Source organism: Symphalangus syndactylus, chromosome 18 (assembly GCF_028878055.3).
Source record: "Symphalangus syndactylus isolate Jambi chromosome 18, NHGRI_mSymSyn1-v2.1_pri, whole genome shotgun sequence".
Classification (NCBI taxonomy): Eukaryota; Metazoa; Chordata; class Mammalia; order Primates; family Hylobatidae; genus Symphalangus; species Symphalangus syndactylus.
The window spans coordinates 20713057-20737108 of NC_072440.2; the positions used below are offsets into that span (position 1 = coordinate 20713057).

At 50.9% G+C, this 24052-nt stretch overlaps 1 protein-coding gene across 4 annotated transcripts in view; it reads right to left on the reverse strand.

Moving 5' to 3' along the window:
- LOC129468125 (DNA dC->dU-editing enzyme APOBEC-3B) overlaps positions 1–24052 on the reverse strand; it is a 39903-nt gene that overhangs the window by 11909 nt on the left and 3942 nt on the right. For 2 of the 4 annotated variants that reach the window (XM_055253278.2, XM_063622579.1), the window contains exons 4-8: positions 23702–23846; positions 18866–19019; positions 16852–17146; positions 16328–16443; positions 15718–16048 (exon numbers count right to left, since the gene is read on the reverse strand). In XM_055253278.2, the coding sequence (XP_055109253.2) occupies positions 16013–16048; positions 16328–16443; positions 16852–17146; positions 18866–19019; positions 23702–23846 (746 nt within the window). In that variant the 3' untranslated portion in view covers positions 15718–16012. Of the gene's footprint in view, positions 16444–16851; positions 17147–18865; positions 19020–21414; positions 21554–23701; positions 23847–24052 lie in introns of those variants that run through there. The other 2 variants (XM_063622580.1, XM_063622578.1) reach the window with 2 other exon arrangements.

A 24052-nucleotide genomic window follows, 5' to 3' on the forward strand; every position in this document is an offset into this window, starting at 1 on the left:
GACTGTCATCTACTTATTGCTCGGATAAAATCCTTGCTCCTGCTTTTCTTTTTTTCCAATTTTAAAAATGCTGTGAACGTGGCACATGTATCCATATGTAACAAACCTGCACGTTGTGCACATGTACCCTAAAACTTAAAGTATAATAATAATAAAAAAAGAAAAAAATGTCGTGGTAAATTATACATAACATAAAATCTACCATCTTGACCATTTTTAAGTACAGAGTTTAGTGGTATTAAACATATTAAACCTATTTGTAATGTTGCTACCACCACCACCATCCCTCTCCATGGCTCTTTTCTTTTTCTTTTTTTTTTTTTTTTGAGACAGAGTCTCGTTCTGTTGCCCAGGCTGGAGTGCAGTGGCACGATCACAGCTCACCACAACCTCCGCCTCCCAGGTTCAAGCAATTCTCCTGCCTCAGCCTCCCGAGTAGCTGGTATTACAGGTGCACACCACCACACTCAGGTAATTTTTGTATTATTAGTAGAGATGGGGTTACACCATTTGGCCAGGATGGTCTTGAACTCCTGACCTCAAATGATCCACCTGTGCTGGGATTACAGGCGTGAGCCGCTGCACCCGGCTGGCTCTTTTCATCTTGTAAGACTGAAACTCTGTACCCGTTTAATGCAAACTCTTCATTCCCTCCTCCCCATTCTCTCCTCTGCCAGCCCCTGGCAACCACCATGCTACTTTCTGTCTTTAACATTTTGAATATTCTTTGTTTGTTTGTTTGTTTGTTTTGAGATGAAGCTTTGCTCTGTCACCCAGGCTGGAGTGCAGTGGTGCGATCTTGGCTCACTGCAACCTCTGCCTCCCAGGTTCAAGTGATTCTTCGTGCCTTAGCCTCCCAAGTAGCTGGAATTACAGGTGTATCCTACCACGCCCAGCTAATTTTTGTATTTTCAGTAAAGATGTGGTTTCGGCATGTTGGCCAGGCTGATCTTGAAGTCGTGACCCCACTGGGTGAGGTGGCTTATGCCTGTAATCTCAGCACTTTGGGAGGCCGAGGCAGATGGATCACGAGGTCAGGAGTTCGAGACCAGCGTGGCCAACATGGTGAAACCTTGTCTCTATTAAAAATACAAAAATTGGCTATGAACGGTGGCTCACACCTGTAATGCCAGCAGTTTGGGAGGCCGAGGTGGGTGAATCACAAGGTCAGGAGATCGAGACCATCCTGGCCAACATGCTGAAACCCCATCTCTACTAAAAACACACACAAAAAAGGTAGCCGGGGGTGGTGGCGTGTGCTTGTAGTCTTAGCTACTCAGGAGGCTGAGGCAGAAGAATCCCTGGAACCCAGGAGGTGGAGGTTGCAATGAGCCGAGATCACACCATTGCACTCCAGCCTGGGCAACAGAGCAAGACTCTGTCTCAAAAAAAAAAAAAAAATTAGCCGAGCATAGTGGCGGGCCCCTGTAATACCAGCAACTCGGGCGACTGAGGCAGGAGAATTGCTTCAGCCCGGGAGGTGGAGGCTGCAGTGAACCAAGATCACGCCACTGCACTCCTGCCTGGATGACACAGCCTGTCTCAAAACAAAAAACAAACAAACAAAAAAACAAAAAAAAACAAAAAACTCCTGACCTCAGGTGATCCGCTCACCTGGGCCTTCCAAAGTGCTGGGATTACAGGCGTGAGCCACTGCGCCGGGCTGGCCATTGGGAATATTTTAAGTGCATCATATAAATGGAATCATTCAGTATTTCTTTTTATGTGTCTGGCTTATTTTACTCAGCATAATATCCTCAAGTTTCAACCATGTTGTAGCATGGGTCAGAATTTCCTTCCTTTTCAAGGCTGAGTAATATTCCATTGTATGTGTAGACCACATCTGGCCTCTCCATTCATGTGTTGATGAAAACTTGGGTTGCTTCCATGGGTGTACAAATATCTCCTTGAGACTCTGCTTTCAATTTTTTTGAGTGTACCCCCGGCAGTGGAATTGCTGGATCATCTGGCCATTCTGTTTTTTTGAGGAATTGCCATGCTGTTTTCCACAGCGGTTGTCTGCTGTTATTGGGTGAAGTGTTCCGTATATGTCTGTTCGATCTAGTTGGCTTATTGTATTGAGTTCTCTATTTCCTTCCTTTTTTTTTCTAGCTGGTTGTTCTGTCCGTTATTGAGCATCGGGTATTGAAGTCTCCAATTATTGTAGAACTCTAATTCTCCTTCGATTCTGTTAATTTTTGCTTCATATATTTTGATGGTCTGTTATTAACTGTGTAATTTCTTTTTTTTTTTTTTTTGATACAGTCTCGCTCTGTCAGCCAGGCTGGAGTGCAATGGTGAGATCCTGGCTCACTGCAACCTCCGCCTCGTGGGTTCAAGCGATTCTCCTGCCTCAGCCTCCCGAGTAGCTGGGAGTACTGGCATGTGCCACCAAGCCCATCTAATTTTTGTAGTTTTAGTAGAGACGGGATTTCACCATGTTGACCAGGCTGGTCTTGAACTCCTGGCCTCAAGTGATCTACCTCCCTTGTCATCCCAAAGTGCTGGGATTATAGGCACCAGCCACCGCACCTAGCCTAAACTTTTTTTTTTTTTTTCTTTTTTTTTTTTGAGGCAGAGTTTTGCTCTGTCTCCCAGGCTGGAGTGCAGTGGTACAATCTCGGCTCACTGCAAGCTCCTCCGCCTCCTGGGTTCACGCCATTCCCCTGCCTCAGCCTCCCAAGTAGCTGGGACCACAGGCACCCACCACTATGCCTGGCTGATTTTTTGTATTTTTAGTAGAGATGGGGTTTCACCGTGTTAGCCAGGATGGTCTTGATCCCCTGACCTCATGATCCACCCACCTTGGCCTCCCAAAGTGCTGGGATTACAGGTGTGAGCCACCACGCCTGGCCAAAAACTTTAAAAAAAAAAAAACAAAAAACATTTGAGACTCCGTCTCAAAAAACAAAAAATTTTACTGGTGCACTTATAATTTAAAATAGGAATAATTTGGGTTGCAAATACTTGAGAATTCCATCTGTGAATTAAAGAACAAGTTAACTTCCTTTCTTAAAGCTAGTTTCCCAGTAGGACACTGTATGATTTCCTCTAGAGAAGCAGTCCTCAACCTTCTTGGCACCAGTGATCGTTTTGTGGAAGACAATTTGTCCACTGACAGGGTGAGGAGGATGCTTTTGGGATGAAACTGTTCCACCTCAGATCATCAGGCATTAGATTTTTTTTTTTTTTTTTTTTGAGACAGAGTCTCACACTGTCACCGGGGGTTGGAGTGCAATGGCACGGTCAGCTCACTGCAATCTCCATGTTCAAGTGATTCTCCTGCCTCAGGCTCCCAAAACACTGGAATTACAGGTGTGAGCCACCGTGCCTGGCCGGCATTAGATTCTTATAAGGAGCACCCAACCTGGATCCCTCACATGTGCACTTCACAGCAGTTCACAATAGGGTTCTCGCTCTTGTGAGAATCTAACACTGCCATTGATGTAACAGGAAGCAGAGCTCAGGCGGTAATGCTCACTTACCCACAGCTCATCTCCTGCTGTGCAGCCGGGATCCTAATAGGCCATGTACCTGTACCCATCCGAGGCCCGGGGGTTGGGGACCCTTGCTCTTAAAAAAAGCAGACTTTTTTTTTTTTTTTAGACAGAGTCTCACTCTGTCTCCCAGGCTGGAGTGCGGTGGCGCTATCTTGGCTCACTGCAAGCTCCGCCTCCCGGGTTGAAGCCATTCTGCTGCCTCAGCCTCTCAAGTAGCTGGGATTATAGGCATGTGCCACCATGCCCGACCAATTTCTGTATTTTTTTTTAGTAGAGACAGAGTTTCACCATGTTGGCCAGGCTGGTCTCGAATTCCTGATCTCAAGTGATCCGCCTGCCTTAGCCTCCCAAAGAGCTGGGATTACAGGCATGAGCCACCATGTCCAGCCCAGATTTTTTTTTTTTTAAATGAAACATTGTATCTGAACTAAGGAAGTTGCATGTAAAGTTAGGTAAATAGTAAAATACTAAAAAGAAAGAAAGAATCTTTGTAACTGATTTCAAGACTTGTTTCAATTGCCCCGGCTGGGTTTGAGCACCTGGGTAGAGACCTACCTGGCTGGGTCAACCCCAGCTTGGCTTTGCAACCTCTAACTGCAATAGTCCGTTTCCTCATTTGAACAGGGAAGGTGAAAATGATGACTCTTCACTGTGGGGCTGGGCGCAAGGGTTTAATGAGCGCTCCCATTCAGGTGTAAGGTTTAAATGAGCCGCTCCCCTTCAGGCATAAGGAACGGAGCCTGGTGGGTGGTCAGCACTCAGTAGATGTTGCTTATTTTCACTTATTTCTGCTTCTGTTTGAGTCCTTAAAGTTTACAGCAAGGGGAGTCACAACACCCAGTGCCTGCTCCCAGTTTAGGGCTACGCACACTCAAGCACCGTAGCACTCGGCAAACACGGGCTGACAGCCTGCGTGTCCTCCCAAAGGTAGAAACAGCAGGGCTTAGGAACAGGGGAGGAAGGGCTGGGAGCACCAAGGGTGACTGCAGAGTCCAGCCCAGGAGACTGGGGGTGTCCAGCTGAAGAATGCGATTTGGGGTCATAAGTGACCAACATTGAGACTCAGGACCCAGTCAGAGGGAGGACGGGGCCAAGGCAGAAGGCCCAGAGAGAGGAGATGCCGTCCAGCCGGGAGGAGGATGCTCACAGCCACGGGAGCTCCCGGAGGAGGGGGTCAGAGTAAAGAAGCGACCACAGTGCCAGATGCTGCAGGGGGCTGTGCACGGCCTTGGCCTGGCCTCTATATTTCTTCTCCTCGAGTTCTGTTTCTCTTGTCTTTACCATTTGAGGCCTCACCTGGCATGATGCTCTTCAGGGTCTCTGTCAACGGAGCGCCCGTCCAGAGGGCAGAACTGGGGAAGCCAGCCTCACCATTCCCTGACTCCAGGACACATGAGGTGCAGATCTGGGTTCTGTCCAGAAGCCATGAAAGCTGATGTCATCCTAGCCTTCGTTTCCTGGACTGGGACAGACTCACCTACATCCCTGCAGCCTTAGGGCAGGTTGTCCAGGTGATGCCACTCTGGGTGGCAAAGACAAAACCCAAAAAGCAAGCGCAGGCCGGGCGCGGTGGCTCACATTTGTAATCCCAGCACTTTGGGAGGCCAAGATGGGCAGATCACTGAAGTCAGGAGTTTGAGACCAGCCTGGCCAACAAGGGGAAACCCCGTCTGTACCAAAAATATGAAATATTAGCTGGGTGTGGTGGTGTGCCTGTAATCCCAGCTACTCAGGAGGCTGACACAGGAGAATCGCTTTAACCCAGGAGGCAGAGGTGGCAGTGAGCCGAGATGGTGTCACTGCACTCCAGCATGACTGACAGAGGGAGACTCCATCTCGAAAAAGAAAAAAAAAGTAAAAAAAAGACAAGCAAGGGCAGGTGCAGGCCAGCCCCATCCCCGTGTTTCCCAGCACCTGGCCCAGGCTCTGCATGGCACGGACTCCTGGGTGTCCAAGCGGAGCTGCAGGGTCTCCTGCAGTGTGGCCTGGGGGTCCTGTGACCTGACTCTCACCCGACCCTGCCTAGGAAAGGGACAAAGGTTTATGCCGCCAGTCTCTGCTGCATGCTCGCCCTCTAGAGGGTATGCCCTGAACGGCACACTTGAGAAGTCGCATTTTTCTCACCTTCTTACAGTTGACGAGGGGCTGTCAAGGTAAAGCAGCCTGGGTGGTGACAGCAGGCTTTGGTGAAAAGGTTCTGTGTGCCCCAGAGCCTGGGTCCAGGCTCTATTCTGGTGTTACCAAGGCATCCCAGCTCACTGCAACCTCCGCCTCCCAGGTTCAATCGATTCTCCTGCTTCAGCCTTTCAAGTAGCTGGGATTATAGGCACCCGCCACCACACCCAGCTAATTTTTCTATTTTTAGTAGAGGCCGGGTTTCACCATGTTGGCCAGGCTGGTCTTGAACTCCTGACCTCAGGTGATTCCCCTCCTCGGCTTCCCAAAGTGCTGGGATTACAGGCCTGAGCCACCGAGCCCAGCTGGAGATCACTTGGTTTTTAGAGCACAGATCTCTGAACCTGAGGCACCTCATCCCCACAAAACAAACCGAAGGTGCCTCGTCTACACCTGGGATTGATTTAGATGACAGAATCTTGGATGTGACGTCTGAACATGATTCCACACTGGGGTGACACTTTGTGGCTGTTGGGAGTGGGTGGGTTATTTTCATGTGGGTGGAGTAGGATGCATTGGCACACAGGGAAGACTGTGATAAACTGTCATGTTGGCGATCCCCAGTGAAACACACCCCCTGATATTCACATCCTCGTGACTGGCTTCCCACACACACACACATAGACACACACAAACACACACACACATACACGTATATTTTCTTTTTGAAAAAGGATCTCGCTCTGTCACCCAGGCTGGAGTGCAGTGGTGCCATCATGGCTCACTGCAACCTCCACCTCCTGGGCTCAAACCATCCTCCAGTCTCAGCCTCTGGAGTAGCTGGGACTACAAGTGCACACCACCAGGCCTGGATAATTTTTGTATTTTTTTTTTGTAGCGACAGGGTTTCACATATGGCCCAGGCTGGTCCTGAACTCCTGGGCTCCAGCGATCCACCCGCCTTGGTCTTCCAAAGTGCTGGAATAATAGGTGAGAGCCACTGTGCCCAGCCTCGTCTTCCCATAACAACACTGAGCTTGACCACTTACCTTGGCCAACAGGGCATTAGCAAATGTGATGTAGGCAGAGACTTGACCAGACTTGGTATTTTGGAACCCAGCTGCCATTTGATGAGGCAGCTCAAGCTGGATGCATGGGGTGACCACAGGGAGAGCATCTGACAGCCCAGCTGGGTGCCCGGCTGACAGCCCACATCAAGTACCAGGCAGGTAAGTGAGACCACTGGGCACCGTCCAGCCCACCTGGCCACCTTCGGACTGTAGCTGCACGAGTGAGCCAGCCGCTGGCTCATCCAGTGGACAGGCCAGCTGAGTCCCGATCCACAGAAGCCTGAACAATACACCTTATGGTAAGCTTTAAGGTAAGGTGGTTTGTAGCACAGCAATGGATCTTTGAAGCAGGTGTGATTCTCCATGCAAGGCTCCAGCAATTGCCCCAACCTTTATCCAGTCTCCAGTGATGAATTTCTTTCTGTCTTTCTTTTTTTTTTTTTTGAGACGGAGTCTCGCTCTGTCGCCCAAGCTGGAGTGCAGTGGCGCGATCTCTGCTCACTGCAAGCTCCGCCTCCTGGGTTCAAGCCATTCTCCTGCCTCCAAGCCATTCTCCTGCCTCAGCCTCCTGAGTAGCTGGTGCCCACCACCATGCCCGGCTAATTCTTTGTATTTTTTAGTAGAGACGGGGTTTCACTGTGTTAGCCAGGATGGTCTCGATCTCCTGACCTCGTGATCCGCTGGCCTCAGCCTCCCAAAGTACTGGGATTACAGGTGTGAGCCACCGTGCCCGGCCACCAGTGATGAATTTCTTTACCAATTTATTTTGAAATGTGTACTTTGGCCGCAGCACCCAGAACCTGACTGCTCCCACCTTGGTCGTCATGGAAAGCTCATCTCTGGTGGCAGTGTTATCATTTTGTCAATTACTCAAGAGCCCAATACAAACAGGTATCACAGAGTATGTGACTGTCTGCCCTGTATACCTCCTCGTGGCTAATGAATAATTTGTGTATTACCATCCACCATTTTCTTATTCCTTTATACTGTTTTTGTTTGTTTGTTTGTTTGTTTGTTTGTTTCTGAGATCAAGTTTTGCTCTGTCACCCAGGCTGGAATGCAATGGCTCCATCTCGGCTCACTGCAACCTCTGCCTCCCGGGTTCAGGCGATTCTCCTACCTCAGCCTCTTGAGTAGCTGGGATTACAGTTATGCACCACCACGCCCAGCTAATTTTTTGTATTTTTAGTAGAGACGGGGTTTCACCATGTTGGTTAGGCTCTTCTCAAACTCCCGACCTCAGATGAGATGCACTTGCCCCTGCCTCCTAGTGCTGGGATTACAGGCATGAGCCACTGAGCTAGGTCTATACTGTTTTTAATCATTCATTTTTTTCTTTCAACAATTGTAAATGGATTCCTACCCAGGGGGCAAGGCTGACTGCAGGCACTGAAGTCAAAGCACATGCAGGAAGCGGTGGACTCCAACCTCAGTGCATTTACGGGAAGTGGAGGCAGATGGTCAAGAAATGAGAATCTACACACGGGGAAGATAAACCCAGTTTGTAACAAGGACTGTGCAGGAAATAGACATGGAGATGGGGTAGAAGGGAACTGTGTGGGCAGCTCGCTTCAAGAGGCCAGGGGAGGTGACTTGGGAACTGAGTCCTGAGGGAGAGAAGGGATAGCAATGGGAAGAGCCGAGGGAAGCGCCGTCCAGAGAGAGGGAATGGCAGGTGCCGTGGTCTGAGGCGAGAGAGGGCTGGGTGCCCTGGACTAGAACAGACACCAGCCAGACATCACAGAAAACAAGTAGAGGAGCCGGGCTTGGTGGCTCATGCCTGTAATCCCAGCACTTTGGGAGGCCAAGGCGGGCGGATCACCTAAGGTCGGGAGTTCGAGACCAGCCTGACCAACATGGAGAAACCGTCTCTATGAAAAATACAAAATTAGTTGGCCATGGTGGCGTGTGCCTGTAATCCCAGCTACTCCAGAGGCTGAGGAAGGAGAATCGCTTGAACCTGTGAGGTGGAGGTTGCGGTGAGCCGAGATCGCACCACTGCACTCCAGCCTAGGCAACAACAGCAAAACGTCATCTCAAAAACAAAACAAAAACAAAAAAAACAAGTAGAGGGTGACAAAGCTGGCAGGGGAGAAGGGAGTCCTCCCCTTGGCTAGCCGTCTCATGCAAGGGAGTCCCCGTCCTGGGGACAGTCCCGCCCTGGCCACCCGTACTGAGCACATCTCCTCACCCTCCCAGGCTGGCCGGCGCTCGCTGAGGTGGAAACCTCAGAAGAAGGTGGGAGTGATCCACCCTCCTCAGCACAGTGTCCCTGCCATCTTGGTGGGCACTACTCCTCATGGACGGACAAGAGGAGGCCCTGTTCTTTGCCATGAGGACGCCGCCTCCCATTCTGTCTCCAGACCTTGGACTCCTCTAGTCAAGAGGACATCCCCTGGGGGCTGTCAACTCCCATTTGAGTCTCCGGTGATTCTGGTGTGAGCTCATCTTGATGCGTTGTGTGAGTCTGACCAGAGACCACCCTTCCCAGTTCACATTTGAGGCACCACAGCATGGTGCCCTGCAGTACCTACAGTCCACCTCGGCAGAGAGCACACCTGTACCAGCAGACACGAACAGGCTGTGGTTCCTGCTCATGCCCCCCACAGGCCTGCCCTTCCTGGAGGGGGTGTCGTCCTGATCCAGCCAGCTCTGCTCCCAGCCCCAAATGTTTGGTCGCAGCCCCACAAAGTACTTCTGAATCCCCTGAGGGTGTGATGAGGCTCTCCTTAGCACAGAGCTCTGAGCTACAGTGGGGATGAGGCACAAGGAGTCTGGGGGTTCCTGCTATGCAGACCCTGTGCCCTGCAGGACCCTTGGAGGGCAGAGCCCTTGCCTTCCTGCAAACCTTCCTGGGTGGCTCCTGCTGCCCAGAGCAATGGCCTCTCAGTGGAGCAAATGTGGCTGGGTTGCCAGTGGCCACGACAGCCGTCACTGAGCTTTCTTTGAGGAGACCCGGGAGAGCCGCACGCAGGGGACAGTGTTTTGCTGGGCATCCCCAGAGGCGTCTCCTGCCTGTCTTTGACTCCTCAGTCTCTGATTCCGGGGTCTGCAGGGCTGTCCTGGGGCCTGGGACCCAGCCTCAGCCAGGATCCAGGAACTCTGGGCTGTTACTCCTATCTTAGCTCCCAGCCACCTCCTATCTGCTCCCCAGTCCCCACCGCTGGCACCTGCTCCCTGAGGGGAATCCTTGTAGAATCCCCTTTTATGGTTACATTTGCTGTCCCCAGTCAATCTGCTTGGTCCTGAGCAAGAGTGACTTGGGGGACATCCAAGGACAAGGCTGAAAGGGGGAGAGAAAGGCCCAGAGTGTGTGTGCAGGGCTGCTGTCCCCAGGGGTCCTAGGCACTTCCTGGTCCTCTTGAGTCAGGCCAGGGCAGAGTGTGTAAGGCATCCATAGAACCTGGGAGTGACTCTGGGCTTGTATCAGGGCTGCAGTCCTCAGAGTGACTGAAATAAGAGTGTGCACCATCCCTGGGCCAGCTGGAGGGAAGAAAGGAGATTGTGCCCTTTCCTGGGGACTGACAGCCCCTCCCCATTTCGGCCTCTGCAACACTGAGGGAAAATGAAAGACCCCACATCCCGCTGGAGTTTCCGCCGGAGCCCAGGAAAGGTCCCCGGGGACAGGAAGGAGCTGGTTCCCCATGTGGGCAGCAGGGATGGGAGCAGGGAGAATGGCCTCCTTCACGGGTGCAGGCTTTGCCCGAGATTCACCGTGGTCCCCTGTAAGGGGGAACAAGGCAGGTACCCAGCAGGGGTCCAGACTATTGAGGGACAGAGCAGGGCAGAGGGACCCTGGGCAGGTGCTGGGCTATGCAGCCCAGGTCACCCTGAGACCAGAATGGAGGTCCCACTTGGGTCTGGAGTGCATGCTGCTGTGTACAAGGTCCCAGTTCTGCCGCCACTGTGGGGCCTCACCTCCCTACAGCCCAGAGGGACCACAGGCTCTCAGTTCTCAGCCCAGGTCCCAGCAGTGTCATGAGGCTGTGTCCAGTCACCTCACCAGGACCCTCAGGGCTCCCAGGTCATGGGCAAAGCTGTGAGTTGAGGCCTGGGGGATGGGGCCCTGGGCCCTTGGAAGGTGGGGTTCTGGGGGACAAGGGGCAGGTCTCCCTGGAACCTGCCCTGTGACATGACTAACTCTGGTGTTCTTTCACCAGATGAGCCTCTCACGCCTCCCCTACAGTGGTCCCTTTGCCCAGAATGACTGCACATTTTTCTTTTTTTTTTTTTTTGGGCTTCGATTTGTGTAATTTTTTTTTTTTTTTTTTTTTTATTATACTTTAGGGTTTTAGGGTACATGTGCACAATGTGCAGGTTTGTTACATATGTATCCATGTGCCATGTTGATTTCCTACACCCATTAATTCGTCATTTAGCATTAGGTGTATCTCCTAATGCTGTCCCTCCCCCCTCCCCCCACCCCACAACAGTCCCCGGAGCGTGATGTTCCCCTTCCTGTGTCCGTGAGTTCTCATTGTTCAATTCCCACCTATGAGTGAGAACATGCGGTGTTTGGTTTTTTGTCCTTGCGATAGTTTACTGAGAATGATGTTTTCCAGTTTCATCCATGTCCCTACAAAGGACGCGAACTCATCATTTTTTATGGCTGCATAGTATTCCATGGTGTATATGTGCCACATTTTCTTAATCCAGTCTATCGTTGTTGGACATTTGGGTTGGTTCCAACTCTTTGCTATTGTGAATAGTGCCGCAATAAACATACGTGTGCATGTGTCTTTATAGCAGCATGATTTATAGTCCTTTGGGTATATACCCAGTAATGGGATGGCTGGGTCAAATGGTATTTCTAGTTCTAGATCCCTGAGGAATCGCCACACTGACTTCCACAATGGTTGAACTAGTTTACAGTCCCACCAACAGTGTAAAAGTGTTCCTATTTCTCCACATCCTCTCCAGCACCTGTTGTTTCCTGATTTTTTAATGATGGCCATTCTAACTGGTGTGAGATGGTATCTCACTGTGGTTTTGATTTGCATTTCTCTGATGGCCAGTGATGAGGAGCATTTCTTCATGTGTTTTTTGGCTGCATAAATGTCTTCTTTTGAGAAGTGTCTGTTCATGTCCTCTGCCCACTTTTTGATGGGGTTGTTTGTTTTTTTCTTGTAAATTTGTTTGAGTTCATTGTAGATTCTGGATATTAGCCCTTTGTCAGATGAGTAGGTTGCAAAAATTTTCTCCCATTGTGTAGGTTACCTGTTCACTCTGATGATAGTTTCTTTTGCTGTGCAGAAGCTCTTTAGTTTAATGAGATCCCATTTGTCGATTTTGGCTTTTGTTGCCATTGCTTTTGGTGTTTTAGACATGAAGTCCTTGCCCACGCCTATGTCCTGAATGGTATTGCCTAGGTTTTCTTGTAGGATTTTAATGGTTTTAGGTCTAACATATAAGTCTTTAATCCATCTTGAATTAATTTTTGTATAAGGTGTAAGGAAGGGATCCAGTTGCAGCTTTCTACATATGGCTAGCCAGTTTTCCCAGCACCATTTATTAAATAGGGAATCCTTTCCCCATTTCTTGTTTTTGTCAGGTTTGTCAAAGATCAGATAGTTGTAGCTATGCGGCATCATTTCTGAGGGCTCTGTTCTGTTCCATTTATCTATGTCTCTGTGGTGGTACCAGTACCATGCTGTTTTGGTTACTGTAGCCTTGTAGTAGAGTTTAAAGTCAGGTAGCGTGATGCCTCCAGCTTTGTTCTTTTGGCTTAGGATTGACTTGGCGATGCGGGCTCTTTTTTGGTTCCATATGAACTTTAAAGTAGTTTTTTCCAATTCTGTGAAGAAAGTCATTGGTAGCTTGATGGGGATGGCATTGAATCTATAAATTACCTTGGGCAGTATGGCCATTTTCACGATATTGATTCTTCCAACCCATGAGCATGGAATGTTCTTCCATTTGTTTGTATCCTCTTTTATTTCATTGAGCAGTGGTTTGTAGTTCTCCTTGAAGAGGTCCTTCACATCCCTTGTAAGTTGGATTCCTAGGTATTTTATTCTCTTTGAAGCAATTGTGAATGGGAGTTCACTCATGATTTGGCTCTCTGTTTGTCTGTTATTGGTGTACAAGAATGCTTGTGATTTTTGTACATTAATTTTGTATCCTGAGACTTTGCTGAAGTTGCTAATCAGCTTAAGGAGATTTTGGGCTGAGACAATGGGGTTTTCTAGATATACAATCATGTCATCTGCAAACAGGGACAATTTGACTTCCTCTTTTCCTAATTGAATACCCTTTATTTCCTTCTCCTGCCTGATTGCTCTGGCCAGAACTTCCAGCACTATGTTGAATAGGAGCGGTGAGAGAGGGCATCCCTGTCTTGTGCCAGTTTTCAGAGGGAATGCTTCCAGTTTTTGCCCATTCAGTATGATATTGGCTGTGGGTTTGTTGTAGATAGCTCTTATTATTTTGAGATACGTCCCATCAATACCTAATTTATTGAGAGTTTTTAGCATGAAGGGTTGTTGAATTTTGTCAAAGGCCTTTTCTGCATCTATTGAGATAATCATGTGGTTTTTGTCTTTGGTTCTGTTTATATGCTGGATTACATTTATTGATTTGCGTATGTTGAACCAGCCTTGCATCCCAGGGATGAAGCCCACTTGATCATGGTGGATAAGCTTTTTGATGTGCTGCTGGATTCGGTTTGCCAGTATTTTATTGAGGATTTTTGCATCAATGTTCATCAAGGATATTGGTCTGAAATTCTCTTTTTTGGTTATGTCTCTGCCAGGTTTTGGTATCAGGACGATGCTGGCTTCGTAAAATGTGTTAGGGAGGATTCCCTCTTTTTCTATCGATTGGAATAGTTTCAGAAGGAATGGTACCAGTTCCTCCTTGTACCTCTGGTAGAATTCAGCTGTGAATCCATCAGGTCCTGGACTCTTTTTGGTTGGTAAGCTATTGATTATTGCCACAATTTCAGAACCTGTTATTGGTCTATTCAGAGATTCAACTTCTTCCTGGTTTAGTCTTGGGAGGGTGTATTTGTCGAGGAATTTATCCATTTCTTCCAGATTTTCTAGTTTATTTGCATAGAGGTGTTTGTAGTATTCTCTGATGGTAGATTGTATTTCTGTGGGATCGGTGGTGATATCCCCTTTTTCGTTTTTTATTGCATCTATTTGATTCTTCTCTCTTTTCTTCTTTATTAGTCTTGCTAGCGGTCCATCAATTTTGTTGATCTTTTCAAAAAACCAGCTCCTGGATTCATTAATTTTTTGAAGGGTTTTTTGTGTCTCTATTTCCTTCAGTTCTGCTCTGATTTTAGTTATTTCTAGCCTTCTGCTAGCTTTTGAATGTGTTTGCTCTTGCTTTTCTAGTTCTTTTAATTGTGATGTTAGGGTGTCAATTTTGGATCTTTCCTGCTTTCTCTTGTGGGCATTTAGTGCTATAAATTTCCCTCTACACACTGCTTTGAACGTGTCCCAGAGATTCTGGTATGTTGTGTCTTTGTTCTCGTTGGTTTCAAAGAACATCTTTATTTCTGCCTTCATTTCATTATGTACCCAATAGTCATTCAGGAGCAGGTTGTTCAGTTTCCATGTAGTTGAGCGGTTTTGACTGAGTTTCTTAATCCTGAGTTCTAGTTTGATTGCACTGTGGTCTGAGAGACAGTTTGTTATAATCTCTGTTCTTTTACATTTGCTGAGAAGAGCTTTACTTCCAACTATGTGGTCAATTTTGGAATAGGTGTGGTGTGGTGCTGAAAAAAATGTATATTCTGTTGATTTGGGGTGCAGAGTTCTGTAGATGTCTATTAGGTCCACTTTATGTAGAGCTGAGTTCAATTCCTGGATATCCTTGTTAACTTTCTGTCTCGTTGATCTGTCTAATGCTGACAGTGGGGTGTTAAAATCTCCCATTATTATTGTGTGGGAGTTTAAGTCCCTTTGTAGGTCACTGAGGACTTGCTTTATGAATCTGGGTGCTCCTGTGTTGGGGACTGCACATTTTTCATCACTTGCTTCCAACAAGTGGAGTTAGGGCTGTTATCAAACCCAGAGACACAAGCAAAGGGCAGCTTTGACAACCTGGTCCCTCCCGCACCCGCCCCTGCGTGGAAAACGTCAAAGTCCTCTGCTCAGGGCGGGGCCGGGTTGCGCCCTGGAGTGCTCTGGGGCACCTGGAGGTTTCTTTTTGTGAAGTCTCTGTCACTGTGTGTGGGTGCGTGTGTGTATGTGTGTCATGCGTGTGTTGTGTGTGTATGTGTGTCTTGTGCGTGTTTGTGTGTTGTGTGTGTCTAGGCCAGGGAAGCAGTGAGTCATTTCTGCCCAGGAGTAGCTGCGTGTGAGGCCGGTTCTTGGTCTGAGGACTTTCCAGAAACTGTGAAGTGGGAGCCGCCTGCTGTAATCAGGCATATAAGTCACACTTCCCAGAGTTAGGAACCAGCGCAGAAGGCCCAGGACAGACGCCAAGCTGAAGCCACAGCCCTGACACCTGCTGCCCTAACCCTGGGCTCCGTCTCTGCCTCCGGAGCCTCCTGCCCCCGGGACTCAGCTCCTCTCTCCTCTGTGGCTAGGCTCTGCCTCCTGGGCTGCTCCTCTCCCCAGCGCTCTCTCTGGGCCCAGCCTGGACACCTGCCCCCTCCCTGGGCTCCTTCCCCCGACTGGGCCTGTCCTGGGTCTCAGCCATGGCCTCCCCTGGGCTCCCTCTCTAGGAGGTAGAATCAGGAAGGGGTGGACACAGGGCTGCTCCTGAGGGCCCCTGACTGCACTTGTGTGGCTCCTTTCCAACAGGGAGACTGGCTGCTGGCTGTTCTCTTCTTGCTGGGCATGTCCCTTCCAATCGGCGCCCTGGGGTCTGTGAGTGAGGGTGGGCGGGGCTCTGTGAGTGAGGGTGGGGTCTGCGTTTAGGTTCTTCTGCGGTGAGGTTTAGCTGTTTTCTGGCTCCAGAGGGATGTCGTGTGACCTTTGCCCCGCTACAGGTCTGCTACACAAGGAAAGACATCTACACATTTGCTAGTGTTTGCGGAAACTCTTCCAATTCATGACACAGTTACTGAGCAAAAGCAATTATGGAAGATTCTTAATGTTTTATTAGTCTAAATACGGAGCCAATAAATCATTTCATTAATACATTGAAAACTACTCTGGGAATATTGAGCACAATCTTACTATTGTACACTTGGAACATAAGAGAAATTTTCAATTAAAATTAATTCACTCTGATTTTTAAAAAATCTACTTGGTCAGGAGCGCATTGCTTTGCTGGCGTCTGTGAGCAGCTGGAGATGGTGGTGAACGGTCTGTTCGCATTTCTTGGAAGAAGATCTTTTATTCTGCTGCTCAACCCAGGTCTCTGCCTTCCTTAGAGACTGAGGCCCATCCTTCGGTTTCCCTGATTCTGGAAGAGCAGGGGGGTTGAATGGAGCAGGAGGTGAGAGAGTGGAAAGAGGGCACAGGGAGGAGGCCTGGGGACAGTGACAATGATGGGAGAGGAGGGAGGGACGCCGGAGGCGGGAGAGAGGGAGGCTGTGAGAAGGAAAGGGAGGGACGGAGCTGGGCACCCTGTGGGGAGCAGGGAACCCAGAGGAGGCTCTGAGCAGAGGGGAAGGCAAGGCCCAGGGGAGCGGGGAGGAGGGGGAGGCTGATGCCGCACCAGGCAGAGGGAGGAAGCCCTCACCTGGAGAATGGCCTGCAGCCTCCCACTCAGGGCTTGGCTATGCTCCTCTAGTTCATCCCAGGGCTGGAAGGGACGTCCCTGGTGGTCCACAAAGGTGTCCCAGCAGTGCTCAAACTCTGAAAAGGGACAGGGGAGATAAGTCACGCTCCCGCTGTGGGATCGGGGTGGCACCGAGGGCCCATGACTCTCAGGACAGACTTCCCACATCCTGGTTTCAGTCCCTCCTTTCCCTCTCCCTCCCCTAGGGACTTAGCTCCTTCATCGGGTAATTCCTTCCCATTGGAATCTGGGCCAGCCCAGTTCTCATTCAGGAAGCCCCAAGTTCTGCTTCCACTTCCAGCCACCCTCCCCACCCTCCCTGGGCCCACGTCTCCTGGCCTGGCCTCTCTCTTCCCATCGACCCCAAAGTCAGGTCCCAGAGTGCAGCCATCGTCTCTGCAGGCAGCAGACCAAGGCCTTTCTCCTTTTCTTCCCAGGAACCTCTCCTGCCCCCACCCCACCCCACCCGAACCTTCCATTCTTACCATCGTAGGTCATGATGGAGACTTGGGCCCCAGCACCCCGCAGCATTTGCAGCGCCTCCTTATATAGGCGGTCGTAATCATAGATGCGGGCAGCGAAGATGCGCAGTCTCATGTGTGTGTTCTCCTGAAGGAACGCACGCACTTGCTCAGCACAGCCCCAGGAGAAGCAGGGGCTCCAGGAGATGAACCAAGTGACCCTGTAGGTCTGGGCCAGGTCCAGCTGCCAATAAGGAATCAAGCCTAGGAAGCACAGCTCCGTATGGCGGCCATCAAAGCCATAGAGAGGATCCTTAGCCTAGAAAAGGAAACAGAGTGTGAGGTGATGTGTGGTGAACAGGGAGGGAGGGCCTGGACCAGGTGGGGCTGGGGAGACAGGGGCCTCCAGCACAAAATTAGAGGGGTTGCCAAAACCCCAGTTATTAGGATGCATGGTTTTCTATGCAATATTAAAAATATCAAATGTTATGCAGAAATCTCAAGATAAGCAAAATATTGTCCATTTAAATACAAACAGATCAGGAGCAATGATGTTTTATTTTGCCCCAGCTCCGGTACACACAGGACAGCACTCTTCTGTCAGTCTTTATTTAAAATCTTCATTTTTATTCATCGTGGCCTATTTGCATTAAATTTGCATTTTAAAATATTGCATTAATTATTAAATTAAAATGTGTTTTCTCTAATTACTGAACATTTGGAGCCCCCTTCAATTTTGTACCCAAGGTCAGAGCCTTCAGGACCCTCAACCCAGACCCAGCCTTGCAGGGGGGGCTACAGAGATGGGGGCAGGGAGGAGGGGCCGGCGGAGCCCCAAGGTCATTGGCCTGATGCCCCTGAGTGAGTGTGGTTCCTTCAAGGGGAGATTGACCAGCTCTACTCATCAACTCTCCTACTCCCATCCCATCTGTGGCCCATAATTCTGGAAGCTTCTATTCTGTGCCACAACCTGTGCTGAGCCCAAATGTGATATAGACTTAGGCCAAAACGAATTCCACCAAAAGTAGTGGGGAAGAGAAGACCAGCAGGACTCACTCCAACGTGGGAAGGTCCCTGGGACATGGCATAATTGTCATTATCGTGACTTATAGAAATATGGCATTTACTCCAAACTTCAGAGAAAATTATTTTCCACTAAGACTAGGAACTGATCAGGCTGGGGACAGCAGGGCAGCAAGGACTGTGATTGTGATGGGGACAAGGACAGGGAAGGACTCCATTCAGAGGGGCCGCAGGGTGGAGTGGATGACATGGTTTGTGCTGAGAAGGGGCTGTGGGTCATTCCTGGGGGAGTCCCACTGCTTAGGCGGTGATGGAGACTGGCACCCTTGAAAGGATGTTCCAAGCAGTGTGTGTGGATCCAGCAAGGCCCACATTGAGCTCATAGAGCCTAGAGAAGTCCCCAGTTTCCAGCACCAGAGCCAAGCAGAACTTGGCCTCTCCAGACAGAGGCTGTGCTGGGTAGGGGCCAGGGAAGAAAGTCCCCTGGGCTCAGGGCTCCTCAGTCTAGCCTGGCCCCCTCAGCCTTTCCTGGCCCAGTTCTTCCCCAAATGCTGGCCATCTTTGCATCCTGACATGGGACCTGTCCTGGCCTTGCTGTGGGCTCCACCCTGGGCAGGACAGAACCCCTGATCGGCCTCTCCTGCCTCAGTCTCTCTCCCCGCAGGATGAGACCCAGGAGCGGGCACTGGGTCATCCTGGCCTTGTGAGTCAGGCAGGCCCTGAGTCCTCACATCCCACAGTTCCGAATGGTTCCTGGTGAGAGCTGTGAGTGCGAGGGGATCCTGGGAGGGTCCTCAGGAAGCACTTTGCCATTGGGCAGACTCAACCCCACCTGTCCATGGAGAGTCACTGAAGCCGAAGTCTCCCCCCAACCCCAGGGCCAAGCAGCAGCAGCTGCAGGAAGCACAAGTGACAAACACTGCAGGACACCACAGGTACCACCCAGAACCTTCTACCTATGAGTGTCCCTGGATTGGGAGGGCCCTGCCTGGATGTGGGTGGCTGGGTTGGTCACCTGGTTGTGTAGAAAGCTCCTGTGCTGGTCCATCTTGACCCAGGTGCCATTGTCCAAGCGCTCCACCTCATAGCACAAGTAGGTCTGGTGCCGTCCAAAGACCAAAGGGTCATTGTTAAAGTTGAAAGTGAATGTGTCTGGATCCATCAGGTGTCTGTGGACAAAGATGGGGGAAACCAAAAGCCCTGAGACTCCTCCTGGGACTACCCCTCGTTCCTCTCCTTCACTCCCCACTCCTTCCCTGCTCCCCATATACTGAGGCACCTGTCAGAGGAGGCGCTTCCACTCCCTTTGTGGAGGCCACTGATCCTCTCTCCCTGACCCCTTCTGGGGGATTATCAGGAAGTCAGCACAGCCCTGGGGCCTGTTTAGGCCTTGTCAGGGTCTCCCCGGGGTCAGCTCAGTGTGCTCAGGCCCTCTGGGGAGGACCCTGCCCCTCTCCCTGGGGTAGAGCTGGGTCTCCTTCCCTGGCCTCACCATGCACCCCTGTCCTGGCTCAGCTCACCCACAGCCCCTGCTGGAAATGGACCCGCTGGGGCTTCCTCCTGCCTGCAGAGTTAACTCCTACCACACCCAGCATCGGGGCAGGGACACTCTTGAGGGGGATCATTGGGGAGAGGAGCCTGCCAGGGACCTCTTTTCGGATAATTCATAGCATTTTCCACATCTCTTAGGATGCCATGAGGTCTCCCAAATATGCTTCTCAGGCCAGATGGGGCAGCTCAGGACTCCCGGACTGGAAACACCAGCCCCACCTTGAAGACCTCTCCCAGCCCCTCTCTACGTATCCTGACATAACCAGAATTAGAAAAATCTGTGTTTGGAGGTAGCAGCAAAAGAAGAAAGAGAGAGAGAAGAAAGAGAGAGAAAGAAAGAAAGAAAAAAGAAAGAAAGAGAAGGAAGGAAGGAGAAAGAAAGAGAGAGAAAAGAAAGAAAGAGAGAGAGAAAAGAAAGAAAGAGAGAGAGAGAAAGAAAGGAGAGAAAGAAAGAAAGAAAAAGAAAGAAAGAGAAAGAAAGAAAGAGAAAGAAAGAAGAAATAAATAAATAAATAAATAAATAAATAAATAAATAAATAAATAAATCTCTGTTCGCCACCATTTCGAGTAGACCTGGGTATGAATCTGGGCTCTACCACTCACTCGCTTTGTGTTCTCAAGAAAAGGAAACAAGGCTTCCTCATAGCAAAGTGAGGGACAAGCAACCCCCTTTTTCTTAATATTAGGGAGAACGAGGTGACACTGAAAATAAAAAGGGCTTAGGCCAAGTCCAGATACATGGAACATTTGCAAGAAATAGTAGATGCTCATTTAAAGACAAGTGAGGAGAATCCCCTCTCCAACCATCTTCACTGCCTGGGGGACAGCACCATTATCCACTGGGATTTTCAGGCTGCCTGTGCACCTGCCCCAGGAGTTGGAAGGAGACCTGGAATTGGTACCATTGGAGAAGAGACCAGTGCTGGGACCAAAACTGGGAACCTAGAGCAAGAGGCCAGGCCCAGAGAGAGGGTCAGGAGGAAAAGAGGCCCCAGGGGTTTGAGGGTGAGAGGTGAGTGCTCATCAGAAAAGCTCGAAGAGGAGTTCTTGTCGCCTTTCCAGAGTGTAGGGACTGGAAACACTTGTGCTTCAGTCCTGAGTCCTGGGTGTTTCCGAGGCCAGCACCGCTGTAGGCCAGGCCTGCCCAGCACAGACGGCTCCCTCCTCAAACACACTCTGAAAAGTCTCCTGCCTGGGCGGAGGGGGCCGCAGGGGTGGGTGGGACACGACAGGGTGGGTGGGAGGTCAGTGGCAGCTGTGGGGGCGGCAGAGTTAGGAGTGAGGATTCACCATCCTGTGATGATGTGTCCTTGACATCGAGGAATCAGGGCAGTGGTGGGGGCGGCCCCACCAGCCCGCAGTGACTGGCCCAGGCACAGTGCTGGACACCACACCCCCCGCTTCCCACAGCTGCTGTTTCCCGAGGACTGCTGGACGCACGGCTCCATGACAAGATTTTGGGAAACAAAGTCAAGAGTGAGGGTGCTGGGCGCTAAACAAGGCCTTTTGGGAAGAAGCAAACCCCCACCACGATCCGATCCTGGGAGAGTCAGGGAGGAAGATCTGGGCCACGGACTTAAAAAATGTGGGAGGAGATTGGGCGCAGTGGCTCATGCCTGTAATCCTAGCACTTTGGGAGGCCGAGGCTGGTGGATCACTTGAGGTCAGGAGTTCGAAACCAGCCTGGCCAAAATGGTAAAATCCCATTTCTACTAAAAATACAAAAAAATTATCTGGGCGTGGTGGCGTGCACCTGTAATTCCAGCTACTCGGGAGACTAAGGCAGGAGAATCACCTGAACCCAGGAGGCAGAGGTTGCAGTGAGCCAAGACTGCGCCACTGCACTCCAGCCTGGGCGACTGAGTGAGACTTTGTCTCAAAAAAAAAAACAGGACATGTGGGAGGAAAGTGCACACAGGAGAGCCCGTGCTGGGCACATCACTTATTATTGTGTTTTCTGCATTCCCAGCTGCTTAGCTCCTATTTGGGGTATAACTAGGACTTTGGTGCTACCTGGTTTCGGAAGACGCCCCTCTTCCAGGAGACAGTTGAGTGGTGCTTTATACCTTCCACGGTGAAGCACAGCCAGGTTTCATTCTGATCTGTGGCTTTCTGTAGGTTTTTAAAGTGGAAGTAGAATATGTGTGGATACGTTGCCTCCATCGGGTTTCTGAAGGCACAAGGGAGAAACCCCAATGCAGAGACCGCCCCGGAGTCCTCGGGGCTGATGCCCACTGAACAGCACTCCCTGGACAGCCCTGGGCTCTGGGCCTCCCCCATCCCTCCACCGCCCTGAGAATGTCTGCTGCTTTCCCAGGCAGGAAGACGGGGGGAGAGAGAAAGAGGAGGGGATGCTGGCAGGGGCAGCAGGGCCGGGGTGACCTCTCCTAGCTGGAACCCCAGCTCTGGGGCTACCAATGGGACACCCTCAACCTCCCAGTTTTTCTGCCACACATCTCCCAACCCATTAGGAAAACGCAACAGACAATAAAGCTCTTCACCCTGAAATAATTGCTTGAACATTTCAGCTCAATTCCTTCCTCACATTTCACCTGTCCGATGATGGTGATTATTATTTTTACATTGGGATCACACCGAATTCCCAGGCCAAGGCTACTCTTCTTCTTCTTTTTTTTTCCTAAGATGGAGTCTCACTGTGTCGCCCAGCCTAGAGTGCAGTGGCATGATCTTGGCTCACTGCAATCTGTGCCTCCCGGGTTCAAGTGATCCTCCTGCCTCAGCCTCCCAAGTAGCTGGGATTACCGGCTCCCACCACCATGCCCGGCTCATTTTTTGTATTTGCAGTAGAGAGGAGGTTTCGCCATGCTGGCCAGGCAGGTCTCCAACTGCTGACCTCAAGTGATCCACCCACCTCAGCCTCCCAAAGAGCTAGGATTACAGGCATAAGCTACGATGTCCTGCCTAAAATAAGAGCATTTCTCCTGATCATCATATTTTATCCTATACTCCATGTTGCAGGTGTCATTCTAAAAGGGGAATGGTGCTCACGGAGGAGGAGCCTGTGTCTGGGGTCGTGTGCGTCCTCCTCTGCTCACAGTGGAGGCATCTTTGGAAGAAATGACTGATTTTCTGGTACAGAGACCATTCCCTCCCCGACACCCTCTCCTAAGACTTCGTGTTGAAACAAAGTAAATCTTACAGAAATTCCATCAAAGTGCTGAGAACAAAATGCCTGATTGCTCCAATCATCCTTTGGTTCAATTCTCCCAGTTCCTGAGCTCAGGAATGGCGGGAAGCGCACAGGGGAAGCACCCTCCCAGGGCAGGGAGCACCAGCCCAGTGGTGACTTTCAGGGAAGAGTCTCAGCAGGGGGCCTGGGCTGGGGCAGCTGGGGGAGGCGGCCCATTCAGAAGCAGCAGTGGGGCGACCACATAGCAGGACAAAGAGCCTGGCTGGTTGTGGGAGCAGCAGAGGAACAGGAGGGGAGAGAGCCCAGGGCTGGGGTAGGGGGAGGCCAGGGCTGAGGCCCAGGCAGGAAGGGGCGGCAGAGGCCCCGTGGGCAGAGCGGGCAGTGGTCCCTGATCTGGGGCTTCACGTGCACCCTCCCTGGCAGGCTTGTCCTGGCCCTGATGTTAGTCCTGGGCTTGGGTTCTATTTCGATCTTCCAGGGCCCTTGTCGCAGGAGACACCTGCGCTGTGAGTGACCTCCCAGGCCCATCTGAGTGCAGGCCTCACTTTATGCTGCTTTCTCACCTGGATGGGAGGACCTCCGGAGGGACCCCTGGATCCTGCCCTCAGGAATCATCCCAGGGACGTCCCCCACCCAGCAGCTATGTAGTAGGGAGGGAGAGTGAGGGGCAGGTGTCTGCTTCCCCCATGCCTTCACACTCAGAGGCCACCACTGGAGGGAGGAATAGCGGGTGGGGGGGCCCTCAGATGTCCCCCCAGGATGCCATGGGTGCCCCCACACTGAGCTCCTTCCTTCCACATCTCCTGCCCAGAGTTGTTCCCTGGCAGGCTGAGCTCTTGCCTCCTCTTGTCCCCATGTCACAGAAGGCAGCGGCTGGTGTCCCAGGCCACTCTGTCTTGCTGTTTGTTCCTCTAGTCCAAGACCCAGGTGCCTTAGAGGCACAAGGGGCCTCTTACTCACAGGAAGGGCCCAGGAAAGCAGGGAGGAGGCAGTGTGGTGGGAGCATCAGGAGTTAAGGGAAGGCAGTGTGACCATGAGGGCAGGCAGTGGGTCAAGAGGGAGGGCGGGAGGGCCAGGCCAAGGGAGGCCTCAGGAGGATGAGCAGGAGGTGAGAGGAGAGAGACGATGAGGCCAGAGGGAGACCCTCACCTGAGAATCTCCTTTAGTGTGTGGTGCAGGAATGCATAATTGGCATCGAATCGGTGCGGGAATGCATAATTGTCATCGAATTTGTACCAAGGCATGAATGGCTCACCTTCATTGTACACAAAGTTTTCCCAGCAGTATTCAAATTCTGAGATGAACAAGCGGGAAGCAGTCAGGCTCTCCCCTGACCCTGGCACGTCCTCCCAGGCCTGGTCTCCTGGCTGTCAGTTGCAGTCAGTGACAGTCCCACCCCTACAGGCTGCCCTGGGACACCCCCAGCCTTGGCATTGCAGATCCATCCATCTTTCATGCTGTTCCACCTGCTCACGCTCCCCTGACCCCTCCACCTCTCAC